Below are 12337 nucleotides of genomic sequence, written 5' to 3'. Positions count from 1 at the left end.
CTTGGCCAAGGGTTTATAGCTGCCCATATGAGCTGCGTGTCAGAGCTCCGTTCTTCCCCTCTGTGTTTATTGTCAGGATTATTAACAAAGTAAGGTGTTAATTTTGCCTCCTTGTTCTTTAAGTGAGTTAAACAACTTAGTCAATGGGATTTTATTGTTATGACTAGAAGTCTAATTAATTAGCAGCTTGTTTTGTTTGCCTAAACTAAGGTGTAGTTCAGGATAAATCTGCATGAACGCTGCTGACTCTTAGAGCCGTGCAGCAGGGATACGAAATCTGTTTCTCAGGAGCTGGACTCTGTCTCTCCCGGTGAGTTCAGTAAGATCTCCAGTAGGTGGCAGGGTCCTGTTTCCTTCCCGTCGTTTCCCCTCGCTGAGTGCACACGGGTGTTGAAGAGTGTGATGATATCATGACAGCTAATTGCTCTCATTGGGATGGAGTTGGATGGATTGCCTTGTAGCTGGTGTAATGTTAGCTGTTAATATAAGTGGGTTTAAGCTCTCCTGAAGGCAAACTGCAGGATAAGTGTTTAAAAACTGGAAGGAAAAAAAAAAAACCTGTGGTTGAATTTCTGACTGGATACACTCAAACATGCTTTTGCATATTTGAATAAGTTACATATTTTAGAGCGAGTACAAACTGTATACAAATTAGCATCTCTGAAGTCAAAGGCAAAACAAACTGTTCTCATAAATTCATTATTTTATTACCAAGACGCATGACACGTCTTTTGAAAAAACAATGAAAGAGGCAAAAAAAAAAGTCCAAACAACAAAGAATCTACATTATTTGTGGGATTTTTTTCTGCATTTTAAAAGAGTTGTGCCTTTGTTGCAGTGATGTAAACAACACCGTTTAGCAGAACAATAAAGGGGCTGATAGTGGGGCCAGTTTTCTTTCTTTCCGCTGGATAGCTATGTTTACTTATCTATGTTTAATTAAAGGCCTCTTTTCTTTAAGCTTCCATTGTTTCAATCGCACGGCCAGAGCCCCGGCATGGGTCAAAGGGTTAACAGCCGTCAACTGCGCCTTTTTCCCCCTCTCTCTCCCTTTCTCTCTCCTTTTTATTTTATCTTAAAGGGGCCCCCTCACAAAGGCACAGTTTCACCTGCAACCCAGGGATCCCTATTGTGTGGCCCCATTTGAATTGATTATGTTTAGAGGGCTGGTTGTGATTGGTGGAGAAGGGCGTGGTTGATTGGATAGTTTTGTATCTTGTCAGCCAGGGAGCAACCTTGCGCGTGCAATCTGTCTGTATCCTGAGGAAGGTTGGAGACTCGGCAGCACAGCAGCGCCTCGTCTCAGCCTCTCCGCTCTCTCACTCGCTTTCTCTCTCTCTCTCTCTTCCCCTCGCCGCTCGCCTCTCCGCTCTGCTTCACTCCGCACCGCGTGGCCCGGCACTCTGTTTACCCTGCCAGCTAAATGGAGTTTGTCAGGTTTGTCAATATGATTGATTTCTCTGATTTTACCAGCTTTCTTGTGTAGGTAAAAAAAAAAAAATAACTTGACAATTTAATTTGACCAGGGAAAAAGGAAGAAAGGAGTTTTATTGTCTGTCTGCCGCTGATGTTCTGTCATTGTAATTGGTTATTTTTGTCAACCAGTTTGTTTGAGACGAGGAGTTATCCAGGGTTTACTTTGTCACTGAGACTTTGACAGTTTACTGTCCTGATAAGAGAAAAACATGATAACAGATATCATGAACATTAGATTGCACTGCGTTAGATCATGTACATAGACTGTATCTGGATGTTTGTCATATCAAAACAGAACTCTGATAGTTGTTGTTGTTTACCTGTTTACTGGCTTGTTGATTATTGACAGAAAATCCGCTTTTTCATTTGTATTTATGAGGGCCTGTTTTAACTTTACTGAATCATTTACATGAAGTTCCCAAGTGCCTTTTTACACAGTTTGATTAGTTTTATTTACTTTGCTGACTGTGAGCTAACCAGTCAAGCAGGATCTGAGTCTGTACTGCGTACTGTTCGAAAGTTCTTAGAAAAACAGGAAACAGGTTTGTCTTTTTTTTTATTTAAACTTTATTCCTCTGTTGTTAAGAAAATTCTCACGATTAAACTGCCTGATAAAGACACTTTCAAGCCTTGCTTTTTTTTTTTGTCTTCAAGTTTTCTCTTTTAAGGTTTTCTCAAACGGTGTGCTTTTTGATTGTTTTCTTTTCTGACTTAATGAAAGCTAATTGGACTTTTCCTGCTCTCAGGCTACGGTCTGGACTAATTCTCACTCTCCTCATGGTGTCACAGGGAATTAAGACGGAGGCTGGCACAGCTCTATATTTGACACAGTCGCCACAAACTAAGTTGTCACTCTGAATGTCATCGCTATTGTCTCTCTGGAAAGTTTGACTGGGTGAATTTTAGTTTATGAGGTTATGTGTACGTTGACTGTATTTAAAAAGGAGGTATTACAGAACCGCTTTCTTGTTGTTGACTTTCTGTTTTATGAGCTAAAGTTGTTTTTTTTATATTTCAAAAACTCAAGTAATATATCAAGTGGAAAATACACATTTAGTTTTTTTCAGAGTGTTTTTACGTGCTCTCTTTTTGCAGTCGCAAGTTAGCTGAAACTTATTTTGGGCTGCACTGTTTCATCTCCTTGCATCAGTGTTAAAAAAGTGGGTGCTTTAAGCAAGAGGCAGAAGAGGATCATGCGGTAGTGGAGAAGCCTAAACGGGGCAACATTCACTGTAATGCTGTGCAGCTGTGCAGCCGAGACTCGCAGTTTGGGAGAGCTGGAGTGCAAGCTGATTGGGCTGACAGTTTGTAATCAAAGTTGATTTATTGTTCATTAGTAGTGCATTAGCCCTTTCAGGCAGGAGCGTTATTTGTGCAGTGGCCTGTCAAGGCAAGGGGCTGCCAGCACCTGTCATTTCTAAACCATGACATAGGCAACCAGATATTAGCTGTGTACCAGGAGAGGGGGGCACAGGGGGTAGCTCGCTGAGCCCCACGGCTCGCTGGGATATCCTTTACAGGGACGGGTCTTTGCTTTGTGCCGGAGCAGGGAAGCAAAGACAGAGACAGACGAGGGAATAGTTAAGAAGTGATATAGTGAGCCACCAGCTGCTGTCTGCTGTTATTCCTTGGCATTTCCAACTAAAACGTGTTTTTACTCGAAAATGACTCGCATTTTTCCTTTTTCCTTTTTCCTTTTTTTTTTTTTTTAAGGGTCATTACTGCTTGGAGTATGTGCGTCTCTGTTTCAAACAGGAAGATTAATTCTACACTTGAGATGGCATGTGTCTCTAAAGGTTGAGATGTTAGGATAATGATGGGATTACATGGTGTGGAGTGTTTTATGGTGGAAAGTCTTTTTCATCACTTGTTTCAGTCACAACCTATAAATTTATAAAACGGTTAGGTGTGTGAGGTCACTGACATGTTAGACTGAAAAAGGAAGAGTGGATTATCAGGAAAAAAAAAACATCAAAGGCATGTCCATATTTTTAGTCAATGCTATAAACCTCCTGCTGACACTGACTTTGTTTGCTGTTTATTTAAATAAGTTAGCTGTGCATTTTATACAAATCACACAGAACAAAATTAAGAGTGTCAAGTAGCAACATAACTCCTTGTCTGCCGTCATGGAAACAGGGATTAACTTAGCTTTTCTGTTGTGCAGAGGATAGAAACAGTATGAATGAGGATGTATTGGGCATTGTCTTTTCACTCCAGTTTCATTTAAAAAGGGATTTTACAGGCAACGATCTTAATTAAATCTCAACCGGCTCAAATAACGCCTCTGACAACACGCAGCATTGCGCAACTGTGCAGAGCTGGTGAATGGCCACGCAGATTACACCGACAGTGATGCTGAGATGAGCCCAAGAAAGGTGAAGACAGTGAGCAGTGGTGTGTGGTAGAGCAGTCAGTCACATAAAAATTGGAAAGCCAGATTTCTAAACTTAATTATCGTGTGAAATACGTCCCTGGAGGTGTGGCCTGAAAGGTCAAAAAAGTGAAGGAGCACAAGTGGAAATGTTCAAGACACGTTCCCCTTTGGATTTAAAGATATATAAATAATAAATGCATCTGTGTCATTTAAAAATAATTTGAAGCAATGCTGTTTTTACTTTTAATTTTTTTTATAATAAGTGGTATATTTTAAACTTATCTTGCAGCAAAGGGAGGCATATTTTCTAAACAAAATAATAAATCACTGTCGTTCTGGAAAAAAACCTGGTTAGTCTAAGGTTGGTGTGTGTTTGAGGTAAAAGAGGTACGTTGGTCTGTGTGTGCGCAGCGATCACCTGCAGTGGCGGCTGCCTCTGCTGTGGGAAACAGCGTCCAGGTCGCAGCTCAGCTGTTGTTGGAGTGAGAGCTCGCTCATTTCGCCGTGCCGTTTGTTTATTTAAACCCAACACCGGGTCGAGCTCCAGCAAAAAAAAAAAAATGTTTGTTTGTGATCCAGGAGTTAATTAAAATGCAATTTTAACTTTTGTTTTTACAGTTGCTGCAGATAATTTGCGCTGCAGCCTCCACACACTCCTACACCCAGAATATAGAGTGCTTTACTAGTCGTAAAAGCAAATAAATGTGGGTGTGATTAGCCTGTTTATGTTCGCTGTAAATATTTTTAAAACTGCTTGATTGTAGATGACGAGAAAGGAATTCTACTAATCTGAAGTTATGTGGATATCAGTTGTTTTAAATTGTGGGATTTTTTTTTGTCCTATTTGGAAACATATAATTCTAATTAAATACAAGAAATATATGAAGAAATTGTGAATATGCCATTATTTTGTGTAAAAACGATTATTTTGAATACACAGTGCTTTCTTATTCTGAGGGGAGAAAATGCTCTCCACTTCAGGGATTTCAATCAACCTGAATGGGTAATATGGAATTATCCTTCCAGTTTTGTCAGCGACTAATTATGTTCACACATCACTTAAATACAATAGCTCCCGTGAAATCCTCATTTCTGCAACGTTTTCATGCAGGAGATCATAGTCGGGATGGGAAGTCGTTTCCTCGCGCCACAGTAGGCCAAGGTAAAATAACAGCATCAAACGGACTCGACTCTGTGATTTCTCTGGAGCTTGTTATTTTCTTTTTACTTCTCCATTCCATTTGATGCCCTCAGAAAACAAGATGACCCCGGGGAGCACAAATGAAAATTTGATAATTCCCTCTATTCTTTTTTTTTCTCCTTTCTTTCTTTCTTCCTCTTCTTTCAGCCCGGCTGCACCTTTACGGACGATGCCTGTCTCACTGATATTCACCTCTGTCTTCTTCATTCATGTTTCTCTTAACTGTCTTTGTGTGACAACCGAGGCTCTCGTACAGCTTTGTTCACGCAGACATTTGTCTTCTGACTTGTGATTGGAGGAAGTGCTCAGGAGGCTGAATCAATGACTATTCAAATGTAGAATATGTGGTTTCTGATTATCAGATGTTGCACTTTTACTCTGATTAATGCACAAATACAAGTGGGCGTTCAGTAGATCCCCATAAATGATAAATAATTTCTGCACCTGTCAGTATGCATGCATGTGTATGGCCAGAGGTGTGCAGAGACCAGAAAGAATATTTTGACATTATTATTGATGATTATTGTTTTAAATAGAAAAATAACACTCAAATTTTATTTATTGAAGATAAGTTTTTGTGTTTAAACACTGAAATAAAGTATTTCAGTGTAAAATATGTATTGTGCTGTGTTTGGAAAATTTCATTTAGTTTTTCATATACAGCACCTTATGGGCTGCACATGTGCTGCGACGAACCAGCGCCTGCTCACATGCTACAGTTTAGATTTGTGCATCTGTATGTGTTTATCTGTGTGTGTGTGTGTTTGTTTGGCCAGCAGGCCTGTGCTGGTACAGTATTTTGCCTCCAGTCACTCTGCAGCTGTGTGAGAATGTTCTCGGTTTGAATGTTTATGTATGGGAGGCACCTGGAGAGCACCACACCTTCATGAAATTCATAAACGTCAGCTATTTCTGGCATCCTCAGAATGTCCTCTTTTTCACACCCTCATATTGGGAGAGTAGATTAGAGCTGGGCTCAGTGGATCCCTCCAGTTATTAGTCCTGTTTTAGACTATCTTTAGTCGGTGATGTATTTTTGTGGCTCATCTGGAGTCATGATGTTATCCAGGAGATAAGGGAGAGCATCATATGGGAGTGCTCTAAATGGCAACTGGCGTCCCGTGTTTGCGTTAAATGGGCATGATGTAGCGGCCAAGGCAATATTTTTCAGTTAAAGTGCTCCTCCCGCCCTTCCACTCAATAGGAGCCTGTCTTAGGCAGATTTTCACTCCTTCAGCACAGGATTAAATGGTAGTAGTTACATTGATCAATAGGTTAAGAAGCATACAATCCCTCTTGCTGCTAATGACCTCAGTAGTAATGGGTAATAAAACGGGGGTCCGTAATAGGCTGTGCACGGAGCAAGCTGCTCTAGCTGTAGTTACGGTAAGTCAGATGCTCCTGAAGAGACAAAGTGTAAAACCATGATGGGATACACTCCTCGTGTGTAAAGAAATAACGCTGCTACACTGAAAGAAATTTAACAGCTTGTGTAAAATTAAATCATTGATCATTTTATTTAAAAATGTGTTAAATTAAAGTTTTCTTCACGTGTTTTGACTGTACAGCGTGGTATAAAAGACTGATTTTACATTCGGAAATAAGAGAAATGCACATTTACGGACTTGTAGAAAACAGACTGGCAACTAAATAAAATAATAAACACATTATTATTTTTCTTCTTATTTGCACATCTAAACGTATTATGTTTAGATGCGTTTTATATAACACATCGCATATTGGACTTGCGTGTCAGCAGACAAGGACGCTTGGTTGACCTTCAAAATAGTTCATCAAAATTAGTGATGCCCGGAAAAAAAGGACTTCAGTGGATAATGACTGTGAAATTAGGAAATGGGAGGCCGGGGCTATGCAAATGACAGGACAAGTCATGTGCAAAAGTCAAGATGAACTGCATATTAAGACGTAATACAAGGGGGAATTAATATTGCATTTTGCTCCTCGCACCCCTTCGCCCAGTGCTGGAAATGAGAAATGTGAAGCGTGTGTTAGTCCTGGGTGGGGCTGAGCCTCCTTCATTCTCTTGTGGTTGAAAGAACACAGTCCAGCGGAGTCTGGCACTGCTCAATAAAGTTAACGGAGAGCATCAAAGCCGCTCCGTCCGATTTGATATTACTGCCCTTTCTTCTGCCTTTTCACTACAAGCTGCTCATTATGGCAGGGCTTTGTTTTTGTTTAATGCTGCAATGGGGAGAATAATTAAGGTTATATGCACGAAGGGTGTGTGTGTGTGTGTGTGTCCCCACCTCCAAAAAAAAAAAAATCTAGTTACCGGACAAATCTCAAACAGCTAAATTACATTCAGAAAAGCATGAAAAATTCAAAGGGGTGTCATTAGTGCTGAGATGGACGCTCAGTTAGGGTATGTTGGCGAAGATGGACTGTCACCAGTTATATCTCTTCCATCAGCTGCTGACTGCAGCGTCAGAGACATGCACTACATTTTTAAACTCATTTATGTCCTTTGTGATGTTTTTTTTATATAGATATAGATATACACACTCACACACAAAAGAACCATTGACACAACAAGTTAACAGCAGCTCAGACACAGCAGCATCTTGCACATCTAAGTTGCAGTTTGTCACACAAATGCCAGTGAAAGGAGCTTTTAATGGTGTTGCACATCATCTCTGTGAGTGGCAGCATCCAGACAGACTCCGACTCCCTGATGTCGCCAGAGCAATTAAAGCACACTGACAACTGTGGGCCCCTTTCAATGTCACAACAAATCACTTGTTTGGAGGAGTCGTGCACTCACACCTTTCTTGTGAGAGTTAGTTAGAGGCCTGCGTGTTCTTCTTCACCGTGGCTCCTCCTCCTCCAGGCTCTCTATCTCTTCAGAATAACAGATCGCTGCTGACAGCGTCTCTAATGAGATACTCTTCTCGGACATGACGCGTGTGTGCAATGAGTGAACCGCAGCATTTCTGAGGCAATCTTTCATGTCCTCAGGTATGACATGTTTGCTGTGTTGTACAAACAACAAACTCAGGGATTTTACAGCCGATCAGATCAAATAAGTTTAGGAGTTTTTGTGCATTAAAATGAAAGCCATTTTTAATGAATACGCTCGTCATATTCTCTCTGGAGTTATCTGATCTTGGTTGTTTTATGTCATTTATCTTGATTCACTTTGATTTGGTCTTGATATGGGAAAACAAGTTAAAATATCTATGTTTACTTATTAGTGTTGGGTCCTGCACACATTTATTAGTAGAAATGGACTTTTAGTGTGTAGTATGCTATATATTTATATGTCCATTTACTCATTTTTAGCCCAAATTCAATGCATAAAATGAGTTGCTAAAGTTTTTGGTCAACTTTTTATATTATTACTTTATTTTATTTGTTATTCTGTGTTGTACTCTGTATTTTTTTTGTTCCACAGTCTGACAGCTCTATTTTCTTTTGAATGTTTGTGCAGGTTCCAGTGTCAGTGGCTATGATGACGCCTCAAGTGATAACTCCACAACAAATGCAGCAGATTCTCCAGCAGCAGGTCCTGAGCCCTCAGCAGCTCCAGGTTCTTCTCCAGCAGCAACAGGCCCTCATGTTACAGCAGGTAAAGTGCCACATTCAGGTTGTAAAAGCTGCAAGTTTCTTCAAACCTGAATATCATGTTTCAAACAAGCTAAAAAATCCTCAAGGATAAATTGACTTTGAACTGCTGCTGGTCTCCCTCTCTCTCTTTTTAAGCCTCAAAAACAACGTTCCTCAAAGTGTTGAAAACGTTCGCAGAACAGAGAATCCGCGACTGTCAAACCCGAACTCATTTGTCACCTCCTTGTCTTTTCTGCAGCAGCAACTTCAAGAGTTCTACAAGAAGCAGCAGGAAACGCTCCACCTCCAGCTCCTACAGCAGCAGCAACATGCAGGCAGCAAGCAGAGCAAAGAGGTAGGCTGACATCACTGCGACCGCCTGCCATTTCCAAACGTTGGCCAGACAGAGCATGGAAGGCATGTGTGCTCCCTCCCTCAACTCCATCTGCTTTCAGACTGTGGTTAAAGCAGAGACTGGGGGAGTGTGTGTGTGCGTGTGCGTGTGTGTCGGGGGTGGGTTGGGGGGGAATCAAGTGCACTCATGCTTCTGATTAGCATGTCAGACTTGCTGGCTAAATGTTAACAACTGACTGATACAGTGCAAGAATACAGCCTGGCTCCAAGTTAAAGGTGTAATATTTTACTAAACCTCTGACATATTTTTTATTGCTTAATTTATTTCTTCTTTTTTTTTTTTTTAACTAAACAAGTGTACTTTGTAACAACAAAAAATCACAGCTCCTGTGGTGAGTTGTGTGCAGGACATAATGAAAGGCAAAAACACGAAGCATGTAAATCTGAGAGGCTTTTCTTGGTAATTAACATGGAAATAGCAGAGGAAGAGAAGGCATGTAATTGTGAAATATCAGTCCCGAGAGCGCTCCCAGCTTTGTTGCCTGTTTTCTTTTCTTTTTTTTTTTGACCATTCTTCTTTCTTGATTTTTCTCCTCTGCACCCCCATAGCACAGCGGGGCTTGCTCGTAGGCAGCAGCTTAATACGTGTTAATGACAGGCGGATACAGGCATCACTGTGGACAAAGCAAATTATTACTGCACGGCCAGAAGAAGTTCAAAGACAATTTGGGAATTCTTGTTCTCGTCCCCATTGAGCTCCATGTTTGGAGAGCAAAGAAGGGCACAGAAAATTAAGCCGAATGTTAAAAGCGGACGCACACTCCTCCACGCATGTTCACACTCAGCGCACGTGCGTGTGCTGTCGAAGCGCCCAACTTCAAAGTTGTAGCTCCCTAATTAATGAACTGCGAGCTTCAGTTTGGACAAGTTGTGGCGTGATGCTCCCATAAATCAACGTGACAGCGGAGCTCCTCGGCCTCAGATAGAGCCTGTCACCGAGTCGCATCTGATGTAAACAGTGGAGGAGCAAGGGGGGAAAGAGGGAGGGATGAGAGGCGGGGTGGGGGGCAAGGAGGTGCAATTGATCAGTTGAATGAAGCACGAGAATAAAGGAAAAAAAACTCTACTTTTTAAGCATATTATGTATGATCACAGGAAATGGATGCAGCCTTGAGAGGCTCTTCCCCTTTGCTGCTGTTTTCTTTCTCTTCCCATCGCTCGCTCTTTTTTTTTCCACTCGCGTTTCTAGCAGCCATCAAAAGACAGAATAAGAATGATGCAGTGACTCCCCTGTGGCTGCCAGACAATAACCCCCTGTTGTTGCTTTGTGCCTCTTTTATTTTAAAGACATCAAAATTTAGTTTTTCAAAGATCTTTAACTTTATATTTGAAGCCTGACAATAAAGGCCTGCCACTGCCACTCATTATCATTTGTCAGGGACTGTATTTTTCTCTCCCTTGTGCCACTTCTTGTTAACCTCTTATTTGGTCTATTGGGTCTGGGGGTTTTTAATGTGTCTGCATGCTGCGAGCGCACAGGAGCTGCTGTCAGCTGATGGGGCTATAAGAAAAAAAAAGTGAAGGGGAGAGGGTTAAATTCATTTTGCAGTGCTGGATTTTCTTTCTTCTTCTTCTTTTTTTTCTTCTGAGAAGCCACCCTCTACTTATTTAGCGTTTTGATGAAAGACATTGTTCCTTGTGATCTCCCACCCCCGTAGCACTATTATCTTTATCTGAGGCTGTCAGGGAGGAGCTGAGGAACAAAGAACTACTAAAGGCACGAGAAACTTCTCTCACACTGATGCGAAGAAGAAGAAACAAAAAAAAAAGAAGCAACCGTCTTTCACAAACAGGAAAGATCAGAGAAGATCCCAGGCCACCTGCATCACGACTTTCACTGGAACCTCTGCCTTCTACCTCTTCCTCACTTTCTCCTTTCTTATTTTGAGCGGGATCACACATGAGTCCAGGAGTGAATACAGTTACTCTGCAGTTATGACCCTCAGCCACTGCTGTCAAAGAGCCTCCTTCTCCTGATTGATCAAATGAGATGAGCCCGCTTGCTGTAATAGACCAGCGCTGCCCGGGAGCTTTATTTTTAGTCAGCCATCGCAGGAGCAGCGGGCTCAGTGCGGGGTGGGAGGGAGGAAGAGGAAGGGAAAGGAATGCTGCTGGACCCTTTTAACATGCCGAACGGGGGTGGGCGGAGGGGACCCATTTTATCTGGCTGTTTCAGTGGTTTCACGGCCGCCAGCAAGTGACCTGACTGCCACGCTGCACAGAGACCTTTTTTGTATGCACTCAATTGTGAGAAGTAAACAAAGTGGTGTATCCTGTGTTTGGTAAAAGGGTGCGGTGCACAGCTTGGCAGCCCAGCAATGCTTTTAGTGCCCCGTCCTCTCCTCCCTCTGGCTTGACAACTGGCCTTGTGTACTCATAAACAGACCTAGTATCCTGTTGAGTCTCAGACAGGCTTATTTTGCCCTTATCTGCCAGAAAACACTGAAGGTTTTGCTGCTCGTTTAATTGATATAACAGACATTTTAGTATTGATGAAAGGGTTAAAAGTCATCTCTCCCCTCTGTCCCCCCATTATCTAAATAAAATCTCTCATTTGTTTTGAGTCATAAGAGATTGGGGATATTAGATGATTTCCTTCTGTTTATTATTCTATCTTGCCTTTTTTTTTTTTTTGTCCCTCACTGCTTTCATATCATTTTTTTCATCCCAATCGAAGTTCACACTTTTCACAATTTTGAGCCAAAACACCCCCACAACCCCAAAGGCGGAGATGACACACCAGAATTTCATTAAATGTTTTCTTGGCGAAACAGCTGTAGCACAGCGAGCTGAACAAAACAGCCATCTCTCTGTCAGTCCACGGTGTGTGATTGAACACAGCTTGCTGCGCTGGCTGGGGGAAGAGTGCATCCCTGCGCTCAGCGCCATGCCTGGGAGAGTTGGGACTTTCTAGGGTGGTTATTAAGCACTTTGATTTAGTCACACGTTGTTTGCTGAATTATGAATGGCTGTAATTAAATTCCTGTGGCTCTTATTATGAATGATTAACTATGTTGTTTCGTTGTTTGTCATTCGCCTCCCGACTGGTGTTAATTAAGAGAGAGGGAGATGTATCGTCTACCTGTCTTAGGTGGACCCAGACAAACCCTCTCTTAAGGCAAAATTTATGAAAGTTGCATTGTTCTATTTTGTGCCGGTACATTCAAAAACACACTATTCTTGTTTTCTTTATAAATCAGGATTTCAAATCTCAAGTATTATATTTACAAACTTAACTTTGAACTTGACAGTGTTGAGCTTGAAGCAAATTTGTACACTCAAAATATGTGTGTGTATAAGAGCCT

General features: G+C 41.5%; 1 protein-coding gene across 11 annotated transcripts in view; it reads left to right on the top strand.

The window, feature by feature from the left end:
• foxp1b (forkhead box P1b) overlaps positions 1 to 12337 on the top strand; it is a 175265-nt gene that overhangs the window by 130760 nt on the left and 32168 nt on the right. For 7 of the 11 annotated variants that reach the window (XM_037975526.1, XM_037975524.1, XM_037975525.1 and 4 more), the window contains 2 exons: positions 8503 to 8640; positions 8878 to 8973. In XM_037975526.1, coding sequence (XP_037831454.1) covers positions 8503 to 8640; positions 8878 to 8973 — 234 coding nt within the window. Of the gene's footprint in view, positions 1 to 1247; positions 1438 to 7612; positions 8031 to 8502; positions 8641 to 8877; positions 8974 to 12337 lie in introns of those variants that run through there. The other 4 variants (XM_037975527.1, XM_017435845.2, XM_017435846.3 and 1 more) reach the window with 3 other exon arrangements.

Source organism: Kryptolebias marmoratus, linkage group LG4, assembly GCF_001649575.2.
Source record: "Kryptolebias marmoratus isolate JLee-2015 linkage group LG4, ASM164957v2, whole genome shotgun sequence".
Lineage (NCBI taxonomy): Eukaryota > Metazoa > Chordata > Actinopteri > Cyprinodontiformes > Rivulidae > Kryptolebias > Kryptolebias marmoratus.
This window is presented reverse-complemented; position numbering and strand designations above follow the sequence as displayed.